Source organism: Schistocerca americana, chromosome 1, assembly GCF_021461395.2.
Source record: "Schistocerca americana isolate TAMUIC-IGC-003095 chromosome 1, iqSchAmer2.1, whole genome shotgun sequence".
In the NCBI taxonomy this organism is placed as follows: domain Eukaryota; kingdom Metazoa; phylum Arthropoda; class Insecta; order Orthoptera; family Acrididae; genus Schistocerca; species Schistocerca americana.
In genome coordinates, this window is record NC_060119.1 from 674,525,607 (window position 1) to 674,550,694 (window position 25,088).

Sequence of the window (25,088 nt, forward strand, 5' to 3'; positions counted from 1 at the left end):
TGTGCATGTTTTGAAAGCGGAAGAAGTGTCAGGAGGTGAAACTCATGCTCGAATGTCTGTTGCGTATGGCGAACACAGTGTGTCGCTCACTTGTGCGTGTGTTCGCATTGAATACATGTCTTCGAGAAGAGGTCGCCTGTCATTGAAAGACAGCAATCGGCCAGAGTAGACTCATTGTGTCATTATCACTTCTGGCATTGCTGCGGTTGATGCTGCCGTCAGAAATGACCGATGTCGGACTGTGGAAGACAGTCGGCTCACGTTGCACGTCAGTCACGCCATCATGACAGAGCGTCTGAAATTCCGCAACATCTGTGCGCATTGGGTTCCGCACAGCCTGACGGAGTAGAAGAAGTCGAAGAGAATGTCGATATCACTGCAACACCTGGAACGGTATCACGATGAAGAATATCGTTTCCTGTTCCGTATCGTCACGGGAGATGAGACATGGTGTCATCCTTTTCAATAGGAGAGCAACAGTCGGAAGTTCCGCTGGGAAATCCTTATACGCACTCCATTCAGACCCGATCTCTGCCTAAGCAATTTCCGTATTTTTGGAGCACTGAAGATAGACATTCGTGGTCGTCAGTTTTCTTCGGACAAAGTGATTCTCGCATGGGTACAATGTCGCTTTCGTAGGCAACCGTTATACAGTATATCTCGTTAAATTACGAGATTTCTATTCACCGGAATTCGCGTTGTGTGTACAATGCGTATTGCTCTCTCTTCTGCCAGTCTTTTGTTCGGTATCCATTGTCTTGTGAAGGAATGAAATGTTAGAGCCCTGTATCGATTCATTATAGGTATTAAATGTGTGTAATCTTGGGAAGAAGATTGCCATCCTGGTTGTTCAAACATTATATCGAGGTTTATAGACTATAATACTGAAGATGCCAATAAATGTTTACAAAAGCTTTTCCCTGTATTACAGTGTTCGCGTGGTTATTCTTTGATTGAGGACTACCTGCTTTTTTTACTTTCAGGATTAAAATTTTGTGCCATAGCAGTTAATGCTGCGGCGACATCGAGATATGGAGTCGGTGACGAGTTAAATCGTATTATTCGTAATAATAATTTCGGAATTTTATCTGCGCCAACGACTATTTGCATTGCACCATGCTTCATTATCTACCAGACACTCAAAGAGTAGTCCATTTAAATTAACGAATAAAGTAATATTGGTTAGCAAACATTTTTCCGTGAAGGTTTGACCGTCTTGTCTCACAATGGAATAAATGTATTAACAGTTATCGGGATTATTTTTCGAACAATTGCATTTTTCCCATCTGTCTCGTTTCCATCTGACTGCCTCGGTGTTTTATGGGATATTTTCGCGAAGGGACTTATCGACTTGTAGCACACCAGAGAATAGACTGTTCTCGATAAATGTACTGAGTACGCAATGTCAAACTACGGTATGTTTGCACGCAGAGTCGTCGTCGGTCCATCAACATACGTACCACCACGGTCAGACGGGTGGAGTGCTGCACTTAGGAACGATAGCGTTTCCTCACAGATAGTTTTGAGTGTTGAGTGATTCTTATTAAATTCGCAGGCTGTGACATGTTTTCCACGACCTCGATTCACGCGTGGCTTTAAGGGGAAATTGACGCAAGAATTTGGCAACAAGCTTATCGTCCCGCGATGAGTGTCAGATAACGGACGGAAGAAAGGTACATATGGAGCAGCTGGCAGCGGCATGCTAACTGTACACACACTCACTCTCTCACTCGCTCGCTCAGTCAGAGAGGCAGAATGCTGTGCGGAATAGCGGTGATGGTGGCTGGTATGGCGGCAGCGGCCTGCGGCCACGGCATGCTGTGGGAGCCCCCCAACAGGGGGTCGCTCTGGAGGTTCGGCTACGAGACGCCCGTCAACTACGACGACAACGCGCAGTTCTGCGGCGGCTTCCAGGTCTGTTGTCGTGCTCTTCGGTCCGAACACTGGTTTCATACAGCACATTCGGTACTCCAACATGTGCAAGTCAAGCTTTGGTGCCCTCTTGCAGTGTTTATCCCCCACCGCCCACTTCTCACTCTTGCCAAATTGACGACGCATTGATATTTCACTGTTGTTATTGTGGTCTTCAATTCGAAGAGGGAGCCGGCCGATGTGGCCAGCGGTTCTAGGCGTTTCAGTCTGGAACCGCGCGACCGATACGGTCGTAGGTTCAAATCCTGCCTCGGGCATGGATGTGTGTGATGTCCTTAGTAGTACTAAGTTCTAGGGTACTGATGAGCTCAAATGTTAAGTCCCATAGTGCTCAGAGCCATTTGATCCATTTTTCGAAGACGGATTTGATGTAGTACTTCATGCTGCTCTACCCTGTGCAAGTTCCTTCATCTTCGAATAACTGCTGCAACCTATATCCTTCCCAATCTGCTCACTATATTCCCCACACTTCCCTCCAGTATTAAATTGATAATCCCTTGATTTCTAAGAATGTATCCTATCAACTGATTCCTTGCTCCAGTCAGGTTGTGCGTAAAATTTCATTCCTGCCTTCTCATTAGTTACATGATGTACCCATCTAATATTCAGCATTCTTCTGCAGCACCACATTTCAAATGCTTCTACACTACTGGCCATTAAAATTGCTACACCACGAAGACGACGTGCTACAGACGTGAAATTTAACCGACAGGAAGAAGATGCTGTGACATGCAAATGATTCGCTTTTCAGAGCATTCACACAAGATTGCCGCCGGTGGCGACACCTACAACGTGCTGACATGAGGAAGGTTTCCAACCGATTTCTCATACACAAACAGCAGTTGACCGGCGTTGCCTGGTGAAACGTAGTTGTGATGCCTCGTGTAAGAAGGAGAAATGCGTACCATCACGTTTCCCACTTTGATTAAGGTCGGATTGTAGCCGATCGTGAATGCGGTTTATGGTATCGCGACATTGCTGCTCGCGTTGCTCGTGATCCAAAGACTGTTAGCAGAATATGGAATCAGTGGGTTCAGGAGGGTAATACGGAACGCCGTGCTGGATCCCAACGGCCTCGTATCCCTAGCAGTCGAGATGACGGGCATCTTATTCGCATGGCTGTAACGGATCGTGCAGCCACATCTCGATCCCTGAGTCAACAGATGGGGACGTTTGCAAGACAACAACCATCTGCACGAACAGTTCGACTACGTTTGCAGCAGCATGGACTATCAGCTCGGAGACCATGGCTGCGGTTACCCTCGACGCTGCATCACAGACAGGAGCGCCTGCATTGGTGTACTCGACGACGTACCTGGGTGCACGAATGGCAAAACGTCATTTTATCAGATGAATCCAGGTTATGTGTATAGGATCATGATGGTCGCATCCGTGTTTGGCGACATCGTGGTGAACACACATTGGAAGCGTGTATTCGTCATCGCCATACTGGCCTATCACCCGGCGTGATGGTATGGGATACCCTTGTTTACACGTCTCGGTCACCTCTTGTTCGCATTGACGGCACTTCGAACAGTGGATGTTACATTTCAGATGTGTTACGACCCGTGGCTCTACCCCTCATTCGATCCCTGCGAAACCCTACATTTCAGCAGGATAATGCACGACCGCATGTTGCAGGTCCTGTACGGGCCTTTCTCGATACAGAAAATATTCGACTGGTGCCCTGGCCAGCACATTCTCCAGATCCCTCACCAACTGAAAACGTCTGGTCTATGGTGGCCGAGCAACTGGCTCGTCACAATACGCCAGTCACTACTCTTGATGAGCTGTGGTATCGTGTTGAAGCTGTTGGCAGCTGTACCTGTACACGCCATCCCAGCTCTGTTTGACTCAATGCCCAGGCGTATCAAGCCTGTTATTACGGCCAGAGGTGGTTGTTCTGGGTACCGATTTCTCAGGATCCATGCACCCAAATTGCGTGAAAATGTAATCACATGTCAGTTCTAGTATAATATATTTGTCCAATGAATACCCGTTTATCATCTGCATTTCTTTTTGTTGTAGCAATTTTAATGGCCAGGTGTATTCTCTTGTTGTCTAAAATGTTTATTGTCCATTTTTCACTTCCATACATGGTTATACTTTATACAATCTCGTTTAGAAAAGACTTCCACACGTTTAAATCTATGTTCGATCTTAAAAATTTCTCTTCTTCAGAAACGCTTTTCTTGCCATTGCCAGTCTACATTTTACACCCTCTCTACTTCGGGGATCATGTTATTTTGCTGCCCAAATAATGACACTCATCTAACAGTTTAAGTGTCTCGTTTCCTAATCTAGTTACCTCGGCATCACTGATTTAATTCGACTACGTTCCATTCTTCTTGTTTTGCTTTTGTTGATGTTCATCTTATATCCTCCTTTCAAGGCACTATCCATTCCGTTCAACTGCTCTTCCAAGTCGTCTGCTGTCTCTGACAGAAACACAATGTCATCGGCAAATCTCAAAGTTTTTATTTCTTCTCCCTGGACTTTCATTCCTACTCCAAATTTTTCTTTGGTTTCCTTTACTGATTGCTCAGTGTATAGATTGAGTAACATCGGGGATAGGCTACAAGCCTGTCTCACTCCTCCTCAACTGTTATAACTGCCGTCTGGTTTCTGAACAAGTTATAAATAGCCTTTCTCTCTCTGATATCGGGAAGACCCTACAACCCTGTCTCACTACCTTCTCAACTATTGATTAACTTTCTTGTCCTTCGACTCTTATATTTATAACCGCAGTCTGGTTTCTCTACAAGTTGAGGGTAACCTTTCGCTGCCTATATTTTATCCCCGTTACCTTAAGAGTTTTAAAGAGTTTATTCCAGTCAAGGTATGCGTCCGGAGTCACAAGGTAACCTCATGCAACTGTTGTGTGACGGGTTTCATTGTGGTGTTGGATAACGCCCGACTAGAGGACCGTTCCCGTATTTTCTTCTATCTCTAGGAAAAAAAACATTCACACTATTTCTCCATGGACTTTTCTTTAAGTGACTGACGCCAAAATATCGTGTATAGTGAACTATTTCATTTAGTCGAGAACGCGAACATGCTCCTCTTGAAAATCTTAGATCACATCTAATAGTTGTTTCTAAAAACTCTGTCTCGAATATGCTTTCGAAACATAATTATTTGTTACTGCGTGATATTTTAATTATGAACTCCATTGCAAGCTATCAACTTGTTATAACACCTACGAAATAATATATACAGTAAGCGAGAATCCCGTGTGAAATCATTTTTGAATTCTGGCATTTGCACCAGGTCGCGAATTTGTGTGTTGTCGAACGGCGTTGCGAGGGTTAGACAGCTAGAACACCCACCTTCAACTACAGTCCAAAGTTTTTCATGCTTCCCTGCTGTGCAGTGAAGTGAGAATGCCGGAGTTTAACGTACCATCAAACGGTGAGGCCATAAGGGACGGAGCACAAACTCGGATTGGGTGAATATCGATGATGAATTTGTTTAAGGTAACTTCCCGACATTCGCCTCAAATGATGCAGGTAGATGATTATGGAAAAACTAAATCAGGGTCGTTGGACGAGCACTCCCCAATGCGAGTCCGGGTGTCAGCTTGGGCCTTAATGATTCGACGCCTGTTCGTAACTACAGAATATCTCGTTAAGTATTGGCTTGTTTTAATAAGGATTCTGAATATGGCGTTCCGAAGTGGCGCGTCTTTCGTTATGAAATAATGCGCTCTGAAAACTAAGCAACATCTACGAATGCCGTTTTATGTTGACGCGTTTAATGCAGACATCCGAACTGTTCTTTGATGGTAATTAATTGACTAGAATGTCCTTGTGACACCGTGGTTTCCTCTCGCCACGTATAGCAACGAGGTACTAAGCCTCCTCCACGAGGATCGTTTCTCCCCTACATCCTCCTTTCCAGACAAATTTTCCTGTAGGCGTAACGTAATGCTGACTAGTGAATTCTGTTCATACGATATTATCCAGGCACAAACTCTTGCACTGGCGTGCCTTATAGAGAACTAATATGTACATTTATGAAAAAGCCATTCCACTTTTCCGCAGCTCCATGCCTTCGCTATATACACTACGATGTGATTTTGTTTATCTTTTGCTTCGAAGGTAGTGTCTTCTAGTATGTAAATGTAAATCTTACAGATATCACACCTATCGGTGTTAAGGTCCAGAGTCAATTGTTCATTATCTATCATGGTTGTTTGGTCTGCGTCAGTATCTTAATATAGACAGATTGTCATTACACCTAGGTTGTACTCAATATCGGCTGATAATATGAGGAGGCGCTAGTAAATGAGAAGAAATGTTTGTATGCCCCCAACTCTTCTTGTTAGACAGCCTACGAGACAGGCTTCGCCCAGCTTTAGGGCATGACATTTTAAAGTATTATTTCTTTACTGATTATTATGTACACAACACATTTTGCAGACAGCATCCGTATATTCCACTGTATGTACCTGCAAAAATTAAATCATTGCACAAAACATGTTGTTGTTGTTGTGGTCTTCAGTCCTGAGACTGGTTTGATGCAGCTCCCCATGCTATTCTATCCTGTGCAAGCTTCTTCATCTCCCAGTACCTACTGCAACCTACATCCTTCTGAATCTGCTTAGTGTATTCATCTCTTGGTCTCCCCCTACGATTTTTACCCTCCACGCTGCCCTCCAATACTAAATTGGTGATCCCTTGATGCCTCAGAACATGTCCTACCAACCGATCCCTTCTTCTGGTCAAGTTGTGCCACAAACTCCTCTTCTCCCCAATCCTATTCAGTACCTCCTCATTAGTTATGTGATCTACCCATCTAATCTTCAGCATTCTTCTGTAGCACCACATTTCGAAAGCTTCTATTCTCTTCTTGTCCAAACTATTTACCGTCCATGTTTCACTTCCATACATGGCTACACTCCATACAAATACTTTCAGAAATGACTTCCTCACACTTAAATCTATACTCGATGTTAATAAATTTCTCTTCTGCAGAAACGCTTTCCTTGCCATTGCCAGTCTACATTTTATATCCTCTCTACTTCGACCATCATCAGTTATTTTGCTCCCCAAATAGCAAAACTCCTTTACTACTTTAAGTGTCTCATTTCCTAATCTAATACCCTCAACATCACCCGACTTAATTCGACTACATTCCATTATCCTCGTTTTGCCTTTGTTGATGTTCATCTTATATCCTCCCTTCAAGACGCCATCCATTCCGTTCAACTGCTCTTCCAAGTCCTTTGCTGTCTCTGACAGAATTACAATGTCATCGGCGAACCTCAAAGTTTTTATTTCTTCTCCATGGATTTTAATACCTACTCCGAATTTTTCTTTTGTTTCCTTTACTGCTTGCTCAATATACAGATTGAATAACATCGGGGAGAGGCTACAACCCTGTCTTACTCCCTTCCCAACCACTGCTTCCCTTTCATGTCCCTCGACTCTTATAACTGCCATCTGGTTTCTGTACAAATTGTAAATAGCCTTTCGCTCCCTGTATTTTACCCCTGCCACCTTTAGAATTTGAAAGAGAGTATTCCAGTCAACATTGTCAAAAGCTTTCTCTAAGTCTACAAATGCTAGAAACGTAGGTTTGCCTTTCCTTAATCTTTCTTCTAACATAAGTCGTAAGGTCAGTATTGCCTCACGTGTTCCAAACATAGTTAAAAATAAATGTAAATGTGTGACTAGGGCCTTCCGCCTGGTAGACCGTTCGCCGGGAGCAAGTCTTTCGATTTGACGCCATTTCGGCGAGTTGCGTGTCGATGGGGATGAAATGATGACAATTAGGACAACTAAACATAGTTCAATAAATATGACGACATAAACATTGAGATGGGTGAAAAACTTGCTTTCTTTAAAACAATGCGCAAAATCATCTGTTGGTTGATAACACCAGGTGTTACTGGTTCATTACTGTTCGGCATCGTTGATCTGCGGGAATGGCATCATAATCTGATCCACACTAAGCGCATTTATGGTGAAATATGCTTGTGGGACCTTAGTGTTAGACGTTATTAGTGTCTTTCCGTGGTATGCATTTTTCAAAGAAACCTTCGTCCTTTCTTTTGGTTAACGTCCTACAATGGCGAAATTGCTGGTGTGAAGATTCCTGTTATGCACGTGTTTTAGAACACTATAAATACGTGAACCACTGCAGTAGAATTAAAATGGAACGTCAGCACTCACTCAGCTGTCGAGCAGGGCTCTCATATTACACCAGCTGGTCTGATAAAATTCTACATTTATGGATAACTTGCCAGATCCCTGAGATGCATTAAATCGTTGCTGATCAAGGAACTGATAAGCATAATGTCACTGCAATTATCGGATCGTTTTGATGCACGGTATCTGGCTATACAATGCACAATCACTTTTTGAGTTGATTACAGTCAAAGACGTAGTATCGTATCAGACCATTCATACAAGATGTTGTTGTTCGTATGACCTTGCAACGCTGCGAAGTCGAGGAACTATTGAACAACAGCTATATTATTCTGTCATTCACTGCCCTAACATACTATAATGAGATCATCGTGCCACAGCTGCCGTATCTGACTTCATATGCTGACAAATTTTCATGTTTTGAAATACTATAATCGACGTCCAGGAAAAGCTGTATGTGAAACTACACCGATTCATTTTAACGGGGCAGAACGGAGTATTTGGTGGACATGAAGACTTCATGCTTGTTACTTTGATACCTGGTACGTTCTATGCTTCGTCCATGGAACAAAACAATATCCGAAATTCATATTTTATTTGTTGAAACTTTGTAAATGCCAATTTAAATAATTACAAACTGACAGAAATGGGGCGATACATACAGAACAGAAAAAAGGCTGGTAGCGTTTTTCTATCACTGTATACTGACAATAACGAATACCATAGTTGGAAAGCCTGAAGCACTTAGATTCAGATTTATTCCAAAAAAGAATTACCTTTCCAAGGAGACGTAGATCCGTTGTCCAGTAAAGAAAGCCTGCAGTATATCTCTCCTGATTTGGAGCCGAAACAAAATAACTTTTAAGAAAAAGGTGTTAGTCAAGGTGACACTAAGTCTTCCATAGATTAACGGGCTGTTAGTATTTTAGAGGCAAACGAAATAGCAACCAGCTGTAAACAATATCAGCTCATATCTCGATCTGCATGACGTGCTTGGAATTTAGCTGCACATCGACAGCAGAATGTCAAGCGGAAGTTCTTTTTGTCATACTCTTTATAAAATTTTGTGAGTGTGTTAGCAACCCCTCCCTAGGCCACATCCCCCTGGAATCTTGCATAAATACATTTTTTATACAGTATGCCTGTTTATAGAGAATTTATCTGCCAAACACACTGTGCAAAAGTAAGTGTAACTATTTGCAGTGACCCATTTATATCCCACATAATCAAGCCGTTTGATGGTATGAGAGCATGAACTGATAGTATACTTACTGGAAGAAGAGCATTTTTAGAGATTTGTTTTAGCTTCTCTTTGTGTTCATGTTACTTTCATTCTTTCAGTAAGGGTCCTTTTCCTGTCATCTGATCAAGCTGTTAGGATATTTTGGGATTTACCTCGAAGTCCAACTATCCAGTCGTGAATTTACTGCTCAAACATACTTCCGTCTGGTATATCAAGTTCTGTTATTAATTATTCTTTCAGGTCTGGTTGCAGACTGTCAAATATATTTAGCAGATACACAACGTCTTGTTTATCTCCACAATAATAAATATGAAATAGTTAACAAGTGTGTGCATGGAATTTCGGGTTCTGTAATTTACGAAAAGTATTCAATGCAGCACCATTGACAGCTAGATCTAAAAATTTAGAAGCTAGGGACCTAAACAACGTGAAAGGAAAGTTCTTGAGACGTATGGAGGTGACACTGCTTCTACGATCCTGGAGCAACACCGCTGTTTAGACGTACACGGGTACTGGAAAACGGATCTGTGTTGTACATTCCACTTGACTATGCCGCGCTGTGATGCTGCGCGGTTTGAGGCGCCGTGTCACGGATTGCGCGGCCGCTCCCGCCGGAGGTTCGAGGCCTCCCTCGGGCATGGTGTGTGTGTTGTTCTTAGCATAAGTTACTTTAAGTTAGTTTAAGTAGTATGTAAGTCTAGGGACCGATGATCTCAGCAGTTCGGTCTCTTAGGAATTCATATGCGTTTGAACATTTTGAACTTGACTATAGGGGTGAGGAGAGTAACCTTTTGTTATATGTCGTAAAGCGAGCAGTACTCAACTGGCTAGACGATGCATCTGAACAAGGCTCGACAGTCATCCATATTTCATGACTGTGGACAAAAAAATAAAAAAGCACCCTTAGTGAGAGCATATGGAACAGAATTATCACTTAAATTTAATCATTTGTAAATTACAGACGTTCATTAGCTCTAAGAATCGGTCTAATGACAAATTTCTTGCAGGAATTTCAGCAGGACATACCCATGAAAGAAGCTGTTCCCGGAACATATAAAGCTGATTAGACTGGGAGGCCATTACAATGCCAGAGGCGTATTGCACAATCGAAATTCTAGAAGAAAGAAGGCCCTGAATACGTCAAATGTTATTACTAAGTTTAAAGATTAGTTTTCAGAAACGATACTAAATGGATTTTGCACGGGTTCTTCTCTTCTAGCTTCGTCTTAAGGAGAGAATGAACTGTTTCCGTTATGAAGCAAATTCTTCGAGATAGAATACACTCAGCGATTATGTTGCATCATATTCATCTTCACATTTCTTCAATACTATACGTTTCGACCCCTCTGCTGGGATCTTCGCTATTAGTCTCCTTGTATCCCCTGTTGTCTGAACACTGTTGCTCATCTTTGGCAGGATATGTTGCGACGTACGACTCATGTAAAATTTTCGTCAGTCATTTGCTGTTTCGCCTGATGAGACTGTAGATCCATGGACAGATACCGTTATGAGATAATTTTCGCTGATGACAGTTTCTCTCAGGTAATCATTGGCTCCATTTGGAGATTCCTTAACAAACAACAGGTATGATTTGTTGTTGCTGGCTGATAAAAAGTCGGACTAATGCTATGTTTTAGAAGAGCTCATGTTGCTAATAATTGGCCATGAGGCAGTCGGGTAGATTTCGGACTACTACATTGAAACCAACTGCCGGAGAGGCCACTGTATCATTTACAACAAGGGGTATGGTCATTTACGTTGATTTTCATTTAGATATTCTGGCAGAACATTTAACATAAATAGCCTCAAATATTCCGCTACTGGCCGGCCGAAGTGGCCGTGCGGTTAAAGGCGCTGCAGTCTGGAACCGCAGGACCGCTACGGTCGCAGGTTCGAATTCTGCCTCGGGCATGGATGTTTGTGATGTCCTTAGGTTACTTAGGTTTAATTAGTTCTAAGTTCTAGGGGACTAATGACCTCAGAAGTTGAGTCTCATAGTGCTCAGAGCCATTTGAACCATTTATTCCGCTACTCTCAGAATATTCGAATTAAGCCACGCGTGTGTTTCATTCAGGCCGCAACTCTTTAGCTTTCGGAGAAGGACAAACAGAAATGTGTACTATTGGAGCTGCTGACATACTGTGGGTTCCTATATCCCCTTCCCCTCCCTCTCCCCCCTCCCCCTGTCACCCTTTCCAGATGCGCTCTGCTCACGGTATCCGTTGTCAGCCCTTCCCAAAACTAGGACGCAGTTACAAATTCACTGTGATAAGCTTCTTCATGACACGCTCTTTGGCCCCATGTTGTCGGATCTTACAAGATTAACCCCCTTACTGGACTCTTTTATACACTGTACCACTTTTACTGCCTGATAATCTGCCTTCACACGGTTATTGCACCGACTAACTTCCTTTACAGAGTTTTGACCTCATTCAGAGATGCACTTATCTCTGCCACTCACGTGAGGTGATGTAACAGAGAAAGTGTGGAATCGCATTACGTTCTGTTGAAATGGGACGCAGATGAGCGCGTCTGGTTAGCGGCTATGAACTTCGTGCTTTCATTCAGCGAAGATTATCACGGTTTGCAGCGTTTTGTTCCACTCGTCTGAGCTACGCATATAGTAATCTTGTACGTAATACTGGTAATCGGCGAAACAGTAATAAAATAAATATACATTGTCTGTGGTGAATAACTCACTAAAAAAGTCCGAGTACTCTGTTGTTGATAACGGAAGAAACGGATTATTCTTATGCTGCCACCATGATCACCTTCTCCCTCGAGTTACTATTGTTGATGTAATCACGCCTGAAGATTTTTTTATATGGATTTCCATATTTGTCTTTTGTCCTTTTCATATATGCATAACTAATGCGCTTTGCTCTCCTCAACAATTTTCACTTCTCTCAGTTATCAAATTAACTGTGCTTCGGTACGTCATGATGTGTCTACATCTACACTTATGTGGTCGTCCTATTCTTCTACCAAGTTGCGTCATAAAACTCTTCCCTCCCCATCTCCTCCTCTTGATTTTTTATTCAAATTACCCTTCTAGTCTTCAGCTTTCCTCTTTGGCACCACATTTCAAGACGCTCTATTCTCCTCTTCCCTTTACTGCTTATCGTATACGTTTCGCTTCTGTGCAACGCCGCACTCAAAGCAAATATTATCGCTAGTGCCTTCCTGTAACTTAAATTTTTATTCGATTTTAACATATTTCTCCCTTTCAGAAAAAAGCTTTTCTTGTTGTTTCCAGTTTATATTTTACATCATCACTACTCCGGTTGTCGGCAGTTCTTTTGCTACCTTAAAAGCAGGACTTGTCTACCGCTTTCAACATATCATTCCCTCAGCCTCATTTCACTCAATTCGACAACATTCCATTACCCCTGTTTACTTTTGTTGATGTTCATAGTATTATCTCTTTTCGAGGCATTTTCCACTATATTCAACTGCGCTTTCAAATTCTTCGCCGTCTCCGACAAAATTACAATATCTTCAGCTAAACTTGAAGTTTTCGTTTCTTCTCTCTGAACTTTAATTTATTTTCCAAATTTCTCCATGGTTTCCTTTACTTCTTGCCCAATGTACAAAGTTAATAACGCGGAGGATAAGTTGCAACCCTTTCTCATTCCCTTCTCAATTACTGCCTTCCTTTCATGTTCTTCGATTATTAGACCTGCAACCTGGTTTCTGTGCAAGTTGCAGATAATCTCCCGTGCACTGTATTTTGTAGCTGATACCTTCAGAGATCCAAAGAGAGAAGTGCAGCCATAAACATCTGTAACAGGGGAGGCAATCTGGAGTACAGAGGTTTTATTTGTTGCAGGTTTCTCATACATATCTAAAAGTATTTCCCATGGTTCCGTTAAACTTATCATTTAACCAGTTGCGGTATTTCATTATCCCACTTCGTGTGGCATGACGAATGCCGAAACTGACCAACTCATTTCGATCAAAAGCAGTTATTTTAGAGACTCTGGAATTTCACTCTTTGAATCTTTCTATTGCAACTGTTTTGCGTAAAAACTTCCTGAATATTCTGTAATTCCAACAGGAAATAACTCTTTGCAGGTTGATAAAATAGTTTTTTTGTCTTTACCACCTGATAATAACTGATTTCTAATCTTTCAAACAGTGTTTCTGTTCGTTTTCATGTTAATTATGAAAGCAGAAGTAGCCTGTATGAATGTTCCTTGTAATGCGCCACCCCTAAAGTAATTCCTGCTTACAAACCTCGTCTCGCATATAAACCGCGTACATTGGGCAAGGATTTGAAGAAAAACGCGAAAGGAAAATTACAAAGGTAAAGACTAATTCTTTGGTTATCTGTTTAGCGATAAGACGCCAGATAACGTTCATAAGGGGTACTGTATCTAATCACAGTGAAGAATTACTAATCACTTAATCACTGCACTCTCAAACGTTATTTTCCTCTAAAGTGAACAAACTTTCATGAAAGGTAGAAATGCTATAAATCTGTCAAGCACGCAGATTTTGCTCGGAAAACACAGGATTCTACTAACCTGTTATATTCAGATGCAGGTAGATTACCTTCTTTACTTCTCACATTGTAATTGTAGTAAGGAAAACGTGGGTATACGGTATGGATTGCCGTGGCTAGAAATTTATTAGTCCTTCCTAACGTACCACCGTATTTCAATAAGAAATATTCCTTGCAGGAAGATGTCTTATAGGAATCTGTTAGGATTCAACCAGTTTTATGAATAATTTCTTGAATTTTATTTTTCACATAACTTCCTCTGTCGTCTGAAAAAATTAAAATTTCAAGCGTTCAGCGTTCATACCGGGTGCTTAAATGCAGGAGGGAATTTTAGAAAAAGTATAAAGATGTTAATAAACAAGTTTATAGCGATGATTAGTACGAATTTCTGGACAGCAAGTCATGATTTAGTAACGGCAGAGAAATTTCTGAAACATAGCACTAGACAATAAGATATAGAACATGAGTCCATAATAAACCTCACATTTTTAGATTTTGTTTTGACGCACTCTTTCTGTTTATACGAGCTCACCACAGCAACTTACTTTCATTTGTTTTCAATCAAACCTTAAACTCGGATGTAACTAATGCTACATTTGTATGAAATAAAGAACATTGAACAAACTAAAATTATTTCCTGCTGTAATTTTTTTCAGTGGCCAAAATGTTCAATGAATTCCACGAATAGACTTCAAATACTTGCCACCCCTGAAAAAAGTAGCGCAACAAATCGGTTTTATCCTCCCTTTTCCTGCAAGAATGTATGACACCAAGATTTTATAAATTCAGGTACACACAAATTGTAGAGATACTCGGGTCTCTTTCGAGGACAGTGAACTTGAAGTCCGATCTGTATAAGAAGCAGTAACCCATGGCGCTTGAAACTCCTACAACTCCTGCAAGGATGCTTCTGTCTTAATCCCTGTTTCAAGTGTAGTCATTTCAGGATTTCAACATCTAAATTCCAAACATTAACTTAAACAACTACGATTCCTACATTTACACGCCTCCTGTTGTGAGCGATCTGATCATGATGTATGTAAGAGTGCATGTGTTGAACTGGGGACCTAGAAACGAAGGAGAGGCTTCGTCGCCGCCATAGCCCTCAGTGGTTCACAACCCCACAACAGGCTGCAGCAGTGTACTCACCCCACCGCCGCCCCACACTGAACCCCAGGATTATTGTGCACTTCGGCCCCCAGTGGAAGCTCCCTCCCCCCTTCCCTTCCCCCCCCCCCCCCACCCTCACGGGAACGTCTCATTCCAGATATGAGTGTAACCCCAATGTTTCCGTGGTAGAGTAATTATGGTGTACGCGTACGTGGAGACAGGGTTTGCGCAGCAGGGGAACCAGTCCGCATTCGCCGAGGCAGATGGAAAACCGCGTTAAAAACCACCAACAGGCTGGCCGGCACAGCGGACCTCGACACTAATCCGCCGGGCGGATTTGTGACGAGGACCGACACGCCTTCCCTCTCGGGAAGCAGTGCCTTAGACCTCACGGCTAGCCGGGCAGGCCGATCTGATCATGATAGTTGTGCTGAATGACGACCATGCTACATTAATTATCCGAAAACTGAAAGAAACATTGGAAACAACGTCTAAAATAAAAGAAAACTGGTAAATACTAGCAGTACATGGCGCAGTACGGCATTCATTACTTCTGACCACGGTATCGATCTTCTAACCTCCCCTAATTTCTTATGGAGCGAGGCAATGAAAATGACTGAATAGAGAATGTATGGTCTCCCGTTAAGAGGTTATTTTTTATGCTTAAATATTCACTGTCTATAAGAGATGCGACGAGTATCCAAAAAACCTCCAGTTGGACACAGGAGATGTAGATTAGATCGATTAATACGTATACTGTGTGCTGTCAACGGGGACGCATTTATGGTCAGTCATTAATAAACTATTGATGTCAGCTTAGTTTTCGTTAAGGTCCCTAATACAGAGATAAATTATTCACTAAACTGTGGAAAATAATCTGATGATTATTGAAAAACACTGGCTCCGTCCAGCAACCCTTTTCTACTGAAGTAGGGGCCTTCAGCCTAACCCTGATCATGATCATCTCCCTTATTCCTGCACAAAAAAAGAGAGATATCACGGAAACCAAGGCTTGACACATGAAAGGAAGAGTCATATCCATAGATATCACTAGGTAGCTACTGTTCCTGCCAGTGTGACGCGCATGGCCGCTGAGACTCCATAGCTATAGCTATAAGTCGCTTATTGCACAAGGATACCGCTCTTGATGTTCCCAGTGTCTGGTAGTGTCGCATAAAATACACAAAAACCAGCAAGTCATAAATAACGTTCTCAATATACTTTTATCATCCTCCGAATGGAAGTAATATTGACGTAGTCAACGATAATCATTGTCAGAATAAATTTCTAGAATGACACCTTTGTTCCCCGAAATACATAGAAGGACCCTACATCTAGGAATCAGTCCGTATAGTTGTCATCACTTATAACTTATAAGAACGTGTGGATCTAATACGGCCACTTAGATCGTCTATAAGAATACTGAACTAAAGTACTCTTGCTTCATGACGAAGAAGAAAGCAAATAAAGTGGATAACTCTTCGACATCTACGTCGTCAGATAAGGAGAATTGGCGGATTCGGAAACGATAGCGAAATCAATCAACTGTTCTGTTCAAAGATACCATCGCTACATTTGTTAAAAGTGATCTAAGAGAATAACGGAAAATCTAAATTTAGACTGTTAGTAGGACATTCTAATTGAGCGCATTTCCATACCATAGGGTCTGGACACTACTTTAACCGTCTATAGGGCGAGTAATTTTGCCACATAAGGAAACGAGGGCAAATTTAATTCAGATCACTTGATGGATCTGCACTACCATACGAACAAGTCCACTTAGGCCGGTAGAGACTCAGAGAAAGACAAAGAAGGACATACGAGCAAGAAGTACAAAAAGGTATGGAGTGACGATGGTTTTGGGATGACCATGCACTTATTTAGTACCCAGAATCCCTGTAGACTACACACTGCACTGTCACTGATCTGTTACTAATCGCTTCTGTTAAAAGCTGCCTTTAGGTCTGCTGCTGAAATCCACAAAGCAACAACATCTCTACTTACTTCGTTTCGACATTTGGTTATCAGCTCTCTTAAAGGTCAAGTAATGAGAAATACTTCATCAGATATAGAATTGCGAAAGCAATTTTCTGGCTTTACACTTAAGTATTCTACCCACAGTCTGCTTTTATTCTTCAGCTTTTGGGCTTATAAAGTCACTTCCTTCACTAATTCTCTATGGGCCATCCAAAAATATTAGTTCGGGGTTATTTCTACTCAATAACGTATAACGTAAAACTGATGGTTTATGAGATACGGCAAACGTTGTGACAAACGAAGTATTTATAGAGTCTAATGAATTCTTCTTGCAACCGCAAAACGGTTAGTTCAGAATGAAAATTCGACATAAATCTAAGGTCCCTTTTAAGTGACAAAAGGTCCCTTTTAAGTGACAAAATTACTAAGAATTTGACGCTAATTATTACTGCTAATTCAAAAATAATCCACACTTATTTGTCACCATTGACAACGAGAAGCATGACAGTCCATTACGAGAGATACACTGGTCTCGCATTCGGGAGAACGACGGTTCAAACCCGCGTCCAGCCATCCTGGTTTGGGTTTTCCGTGATTTCCCTAAACTGTTTAAGGCAAATACCGGGATGGTTCCTCTGAAACGCTGTGGCCGAGCGGTTCTAGGCGCTTCAGTCGGGAACCGCACTGCTGCTACGGTCGCAGGTTCGAATCCTAGCTCGGGCATGGATGTGTGTGATGTCCTTAGGTTAGTTAGGTTTAAGTAGTTCTACGTCTAGGGGACTGATGACCTCAGATGATAAGTCCCATAGTGCTTAGAGCCATTTCAACCATTTTTGTTCCTCTGAAAGGTCACGGCCGATTTCCTTCTCCATCCTTCCCTAATCCGAGCGTGTGCTCCTTCCCTAATGACCTCGTTGCCGACAGGACATTAAACACTAGTCTCCTTCTCTCCTTTTACTAGAGATATGCGAACGGAGGGTTAAAGTATACTACGATCTTCTGCGATGAGCTAATTGTTATCTTTGTTTCAAGGTGTTCCAGCAATCAACCAGCTGTATGCTGATAGAAATTTAATTAGTTTCTTCAGTGACCTACGGGATTCCGCCACAAACAAAACAAGGAATTGCACAATTTGATTAGATTACAAGAAGAGAAGGTAAATAATCGTCGGTATAAGTGTTTGCGTGTAACAAACAATCTCTCGAAACTAAGATTACAAGCATTTCAGATAAAAGTCGTACGGCATCAAAAGAGGATACAGCTTTCTCATATAGAGTCGATAAGACATATGGAACAGTTTTTGACCTCTCATTTCTATTCTGCGCTCTGGAGCTCAAATGTTGCCGATCAAACTTTCATTTCTTTAGGGCGTGAATTTGCGAACCCGTTGAACACATGTAGTACATATCAAAGGCGCATTAGTTAAGAGCCGAATTCTAATCTTCGCAAGGCTAACCTTAATTATTTTTGTTCGAAAATTCCTTAAACTATACCAGCCCAGTCACCCGGTACATCTACATGCGTATCCGCGAGTCACCGTACATAATGCACTAGAGTCATTTATACCCTTCCTCATTCTATTCGCCGTTGTCGCTGGGAGAATTACAACTTTACGCCTTCACACGTGCCCAATATCTCCAACTTTCACATCACTTCCAGGTCACTAACAGCGTATGGGAGGGAGTAATGAGATTATTAATTGATTTTGAAATGTTCTCTCTTAATTTTAACAATAAATCTCTCTGTGGAGCGCTGTATTTTTCTTGTAGTTAATTTGATTTTGAAATATTGATTAAAAAACCTCTGACGACCAACACACTGTAAATCATATCTTTACCTTTTCCGTCAACTCATATTGATCATAATCGTATCAAAGCAACGAACAAGGCACCATTAGTAGTCAAATTAAAAGTTTGTAAACTATTGGGAATTTGTAAACGACCTACGACTTGAATGTTTCACACTTGAGTCTCTCTCTCTCTCTCTCTCTCTCTCTCTCTCTGTGTGTGTGTGTGTGTGTGTGTGTGTGTGTGTGTGTGTGTGTGTGTAATCACAACATGTAAAACTTATGACAACTGTGTTAATGATCAACATGTTGCCATATTTTTCATTGTGAACTAGCTGAAACGTTCCACGCCACGGCAAAAGATTGCATTTATTATCTATGGAACATAGAAAATGCTTCTCTAACTACGTACGAGTAGCTTCCATAGAATTTTGTATGATTGTAATTCCATGTGCAAACCGTTATTTAGATGCGGCGTAGCAGCGATGGTCTCACGAGGCAGACGCTTTTGAAATGTGGTAGATTTTTCAGAATTTAGCAGAAAAGCAAACAGCAACAGATCAACTGATGAACCGGGAGCGAGAAGTGACAGGGAGAAAGCTGAAGTGAGGGTGGTTTGTAGCTTTGCTTTGCGAGAGAATCTATATTAGCACTCCTGTTCTCTGAAGGAAGTGAAATGTCTAGGGTATGTGTTTCACTAAATTTTGTGTCATAATCCGCATCTGGATTCTTACCAGCGTTCTATGGAATCTCACAACCTCCTATTGGACTACAGTTAGCAAAATACTGAGACATTCAAACCAGCCTTCAGATTAACGACGACTTTGATTTGGATTTCTCTAATGAATCTCATTTTTGCATTTGCCTTCCCAGCAGCTAATTTCGTCCCATCTTTTCACCTTGATATCTCGTGATTTTGCTTGATTGCTTTGGTTGATCGTCGACAGTTTAATCAAGTAACGTCGATTATTTTCGCCTACTTGTACGTAACACCTTTGGATCTGAGGTTACGTGTCATTATTTCGGCTGCCGAATGCTGCTTCACTTCTAGAAACCTGGCTAAGTGAGCTACTCAACAGTCTCTACACACCCACAATACGTGCCTGAAAGCCTCCGCACACGACACGAAAAGCAGTCTGTCTGATGTGGGACTGTGCACCAGGACGCAATGCTGACGTGCTTTCTGTCAGAACGAGCCACAACTGTGTGATTCCGAACCGACCATGATCGCGATAACGTACGAGAGATATCACATGAGTAACACGTTCACAGGACCACTTTCAGTACCGTTATCGTAAATCTGGAATGTCAGGGAAGCAATGAGTCAGTTGTTTGTCTGGCAGTTCTAAGAAAGTAAGTAACTAGTACTGACTACCTCTAAAGTATGCTGAATAAACCAAACGTCAGACATCTTTGTTAACTATTACAGGAAACTTCTGTCCCAGGAAAAATTGCTTGACAAGCGATATGTTGCTATTTTCGTGATAATGGTAATACTAAATAGCTATCGATGACAGGAAATAGTACGAGGCGTCTTTTAATCTTGCAAATGACACTATAACTGATCTGTGGAGCAGTGAAAGAAAGTACAATAGGATGATAAGTGATAACGTAGCTCTTACACGTGTGTGTGTGTGTGTGTGTGTGTGTGTGTGTGTGTGCGCGCGCGCGCGCAAAGGGGCAGGAGAAGTTGCCTGGTGAATTATATGAGAGCTGGGTTCGCACCATCCTCATTGGACTACGAAAATACTTTAAGCAATAGCATACTTTTGGCATTTCGCAAGTACGAAATCGGAAGCTATACCCTTGTTGACAATACTAAGATCAAAACGGATCGACGAAAGATGAATTCAGTGTACTGGTGTGCTCAAAGCACCGTATTATAGTGGATCAGGAAATGCCTCACGAAATCTCAAACACGAACAGTATTAGTAATAACAAATAAAAAGACTTATCTTGCAGATTTGGGTAGTCGTAAACTTCCCCATAAATGAATTTGTCTCATAATGTGATGATGACAGTAAAGAGAATAGCGATAATGGTGGAATTAGAGATGAAGAAGACATTAATGAAATCGGTACTGCAGGATATGAAAAGAACGTGGAAGTCGATGTTATTTTATGTATAAAATTTCTTTGGACATTTGTTTACCAATATTGGTAACGATCTGTTTACTTATAGTAGTCAAGGTACTCACAATGTTGTTCTGTTTTCCATGAGATATTTCAGCACCTTTGTAGGCCATTCTAGGCACACGCGCAACCGTGTCTGTTGGTAGTTATCACCGAAAAAACCTAATGCAGCAGCCGTCATAGGACCCCCTGTTGGAATTAGACAGTAGCAGGAGCATGGGCTAGCGAGACAGCATTTCACTGTCCACGATATTGCTGCCCGTGGTCTCACGACTGTTAAGTCAATATTAAACTAATGATTTGGAAGGTGAGGGAGGGGGGAGGTCGGTCATAGGCAAGCATACTCGTTATTAGCACCTGAACGGCCCACGCTATCAGCACCAGAGAGGGCAGACAGTATTATTCTCTCAGTCGTGTAGGATCGCAAAGCCACGTCACCTTCCTGAAATCAGTAAATGAGTTTGTGGTAAGACTAACATCCACGCCAACACTGGGACGATGTCTGGAGCACCGCGAACTGCCAGCACGGCTGTCCAAGTTGCGGCGTCTCTTGACGCACCACCAGAGACAGCCGCGCCGTCGGTGGTGTGCCCATCGACAAGAGTGACGTCACGTCCTCTTCATCTCAGCCGAATCCCCTTTTTCGTACAGCATTACGATAGAAAAATATCTGTATGGACGTCCAGAGATTGAACGAACATTAGCAGCCTGCATTCTTCGTAGGTATACTCACACAACCTGGCGTGACGGTATGGGGTACCATTGGGTGTTTTCATTTTTTTCTTTTTGGCTTCTGGTTTCATGACCATACCACCAAACATGGTTTATATATATCAGTAACAACTGTCAGTTTTAACTGTTATCTAAGTACAAATTTAAATCCATTTCCAGCACAAGAAGTATGTATTTTTAATTGGAATGTTCACATTAAGCATATCTATGAGCAAAATTTAAATTAAAGACATTTGCAAAGAAAGAGTGAATAACGTTAACTAAATAAATGTGTACAAATGCACATCACTTGATGCGTCCTTTTTATCTTCTGATGTACTAAGTAACTGCTCCCGTCCTCCAGGCATCGCAATTCTTCGTTTCTGCTCTGCTGCTTCGGAGTGGCTGCTCTCGCATATGTTATCGTGTTGCTGGTCTCCTGCTGCTCCCTGCCGCTACATCTACATCTACATCTACATTTATACTCCGCAAGCCACCCAACGTTGTGTAGCGGAGGGCACTTTACGTGCCACTGTCATTGCCTCCCTTTCCTGTTCCAGTCGCGTATGGTTCACGTGCTCTCGCATATGTTATCGTGTTGCTGGTCTCCTGCTACTCCCTGCCGCTACATCTACATCTACATCTACATTTATACTCCGCAAGCCACCCAACGGTGTGTAGCGGAGGGCACTTTACGAGCCACTGTCATTGCCTCCCTTTCCTGTTCCAGTCGCGTATGGTTCACGGGAAGAACGACTGCCGGGAAGCCTCCGTGCGCGCTCGAATCTCTCTAATTTTACATTTGTGATCTCCCAGGGAGGTATAAGTAGGGGGAAGCAATATATTCGATACCTCATTCAGAAACGCACCCTCTCGAAACCTGAACAGCAAGCTACACCGCGATGCAGAGCGCCTCTCTTGTAGGGTCTGCCACTTGAGTTTTCTAAACATCTCCGTAACGCTATCACGCTTACCAGATAACCCTTTGACGAAACGCGCCGCTCTTCTTTGGATCTTCTCTATCTCCTCTGTCAACCCGACCTGGTACGGATCCCACACTGATGAGCAATACTCAAGTATAGGTCGAACGAGCGTTTTCTAAGCCACCTCCTTTGTTGATGGACTACATTTTCTAAGGACTCTCCCAATGAATCTCAACTTGGCACCTTACCGCCTTACCAACAATTAATTTTATATGATCATTCCACTTCAAATCGTTCCGTACGCATACTCACAGATATTTTACGGAAGTAAGTGCTACCAGTGTTTGTTCCGCTACCATATAAGCGCACAATAAAGGATCCTTCTTACTACGTATTCGCAATACATTACATTTGTCTAACTTAAGGGTCAGTTGCCACTCCATGCACCAAGTGCCTATCCGCTGCAGATCTTCCTGCATTTCGCTGCAATTTTCTAATGCTGCAACTTCTCTGTATACTACAGCATCATCCGCGGAAAGCAGCATGGAACTTCCGACACTATCTGCTAGGATCCCGCAGCATCTAGATTTTGACGTGGTTGTTTATATGGACACTTCTAATTCCCTGACAGCTGTATGTATGCGTTAAAACACCCTAACGGCTGTTGTTGCCAAAAGAGTGGTAACGCAAGGCAGGGGCCTTTGTACCCCATAGCACTCAGTTGGTTTAGCGTCTCATCTAGCCTGTCTGTCTTTTAAGAACGTCCTATTATTATGTGGTTCACCTCTTCTTCTTCTCCAGAAGTACAAAGATGTGAATATTTTTTTTTTAAAACGACGATGACTGAATTTCATTTATGCTATGGTTGGGTACAAAACAACTCACTTCTGGTTCGCATAGTAAATTATTTAAACCCCAGGGATTACGTTAGTGACGTGTTAAGGCCGGTGGCTGTGCCCCATCTTCGACCTTCGTGACGTTATCTTTCAGCAAGATAACACATTACCACGTGTTGCCTGTGTTATCCTGACTGACCTCGGTACAGAAGATGTTGAACTCTCGCTCTGGTAAGAACATTCTCGAGAGCTCTCCCCAACTGAAAACATCTGCTCATTGGTTGCCGAAACACTGGCGCTCCACCAGTTACTGGCCACTACGGATTATGAACTTTACCAGAGTTGAATCAGTATGGAGCAACTTATCTGTGTCTGCATTCAAGCTCAGTTCGACTCAAGTCAATGTGCTAAATTTCGGACCATGCATACCTTCAAACCACCTACAGGTTTAATCGTGTGTATTTTACCGGCACAATGAGTAAAATATCGTTACTTGCTATTCTTCGAGGTCTTGTAATACTAATGGACAGCAGATTAGTTGTTGATGTATTGCAGGCTTGTTTCTGGAAAAAGAGGTACGAGTATTTGTCCTAATTGATTACGCTTATTCTCTTGCGTTGAGCTAATTCTTTGTTTAATTGTGGGCTAATACTGGCATGAGACTATGTGCCCTCGACTGGTGTGGTGATGTCCGCCGTCGTGTGCGCAGGCGCAGTGGCAGAAGAATGGCGGCCGGTGCGGGGAGTGCGGCGACGACTACTCGCTGGAGAGGCCGCGCCCGCAGGAGAACGGCGGCGAGTTCGGCCTGTCCGTCATCGCAGCCACGTGAGTCACTCATTTTGTTCGTCTACTGCTGGTACACGTGTTGACAGTTGGTCGTCGCAATTTTGTATGGGACTTTTGGTCTATGATTGCTTAATACACTGTTACACCGTTTACGACACTGTCGTCCTCAACAAACGATAGTGTTGTAGACATTGGCGAAAGCCTTTGCGTATTCCGCTTTCTTTGTGTTGTGCATTGCTCGAAGTTTTCTTTTCCTATTTTGCAATGAGTGAAGAGACTAATCCTGGTCTACGATGGGGTTCGAGTGCTGCCCTCGTAACACCAGAAGGGTTACGCGATCCAAATGATCATTACGTCAGGTCTGCTTTCGCAGGAGCTCAGAAAATGGACGTAGGTTGCCAGTCCCTGCGAGCGGAAGGCGAGCCTTGTTACCCCGCTCCGGTTTCCTCCCCTCGGAAAGTACAAGTCTCTGTTTGTTTACGCTGCGGCAACTGATACGAATAGCTCTAGCACTATACCTAGAACCTAAAGCTGACTATAACATGTTTTTGTTAATAATAAGCAAGTGCAATGAACAAGAAACTAATCATTCCCAGGAGGGACCACGCCAATGCAGCCTCTAGCCTTTGTAATGGCTTTAATTGGGCGAGAAAGAAAGTCCTTATGTCACGTATGCCAAATCCAGCTGAAGCCACTCGTGGGACGATTGGAGTTGCCAAATTGTGTGCATGTTGGTTGCTAAGCTTCACTCACTCTTCCAGATAGTCTCAGTCGTTGGATACGAAATTACAGTCGGGTCAGTCGATGTGCTACAGTGTGCCTGAGTGTTCGTTAAACCAAGGACGTATGTGTGCAGCCTTGTGATATGGCTGTTGGCGTCTTGGAAGACGGGAGGGTCCACAGCATAATCATAATGAAGATTGTAAGTAGGCTGTTTACGTTTTTATGTTGGTAACGCCACGTAGCGCTCTGTATGAAAATTACTGACTGTGGTGT

At 42.5% G+C, this 25,088-nt stretch overlaps 1 protein-coding gene across 1 annotated transcript in view; it reads left to right on the top strand.

Annotated features, from left to right (window-relative positions):
- The first annotated feature begins 1,738 nt into the window (after window positions 1-1,738).
- LOC124544779 overlaps window positions 1,739-25,088 on the top strand; it is a 31,674-nt gene continuing 8,324 nt past the window's right edge. The window contains exons 1-2 of the mRNA XM_047123461.1: window positions 1,739-1,914; window positions 24,016-24,131. Of these exons, the coding sequence (XP_046979417.1) occupies window positions 1,756-1,914; window positions 24,016-24,131 (275 nt within the window). The 5' untranslated portion in view covers window positions 1,739-1,755. The remainder of the gene's footprint in view (window positions 1,915-24,015; window positions 24,132-25,088) is intronic.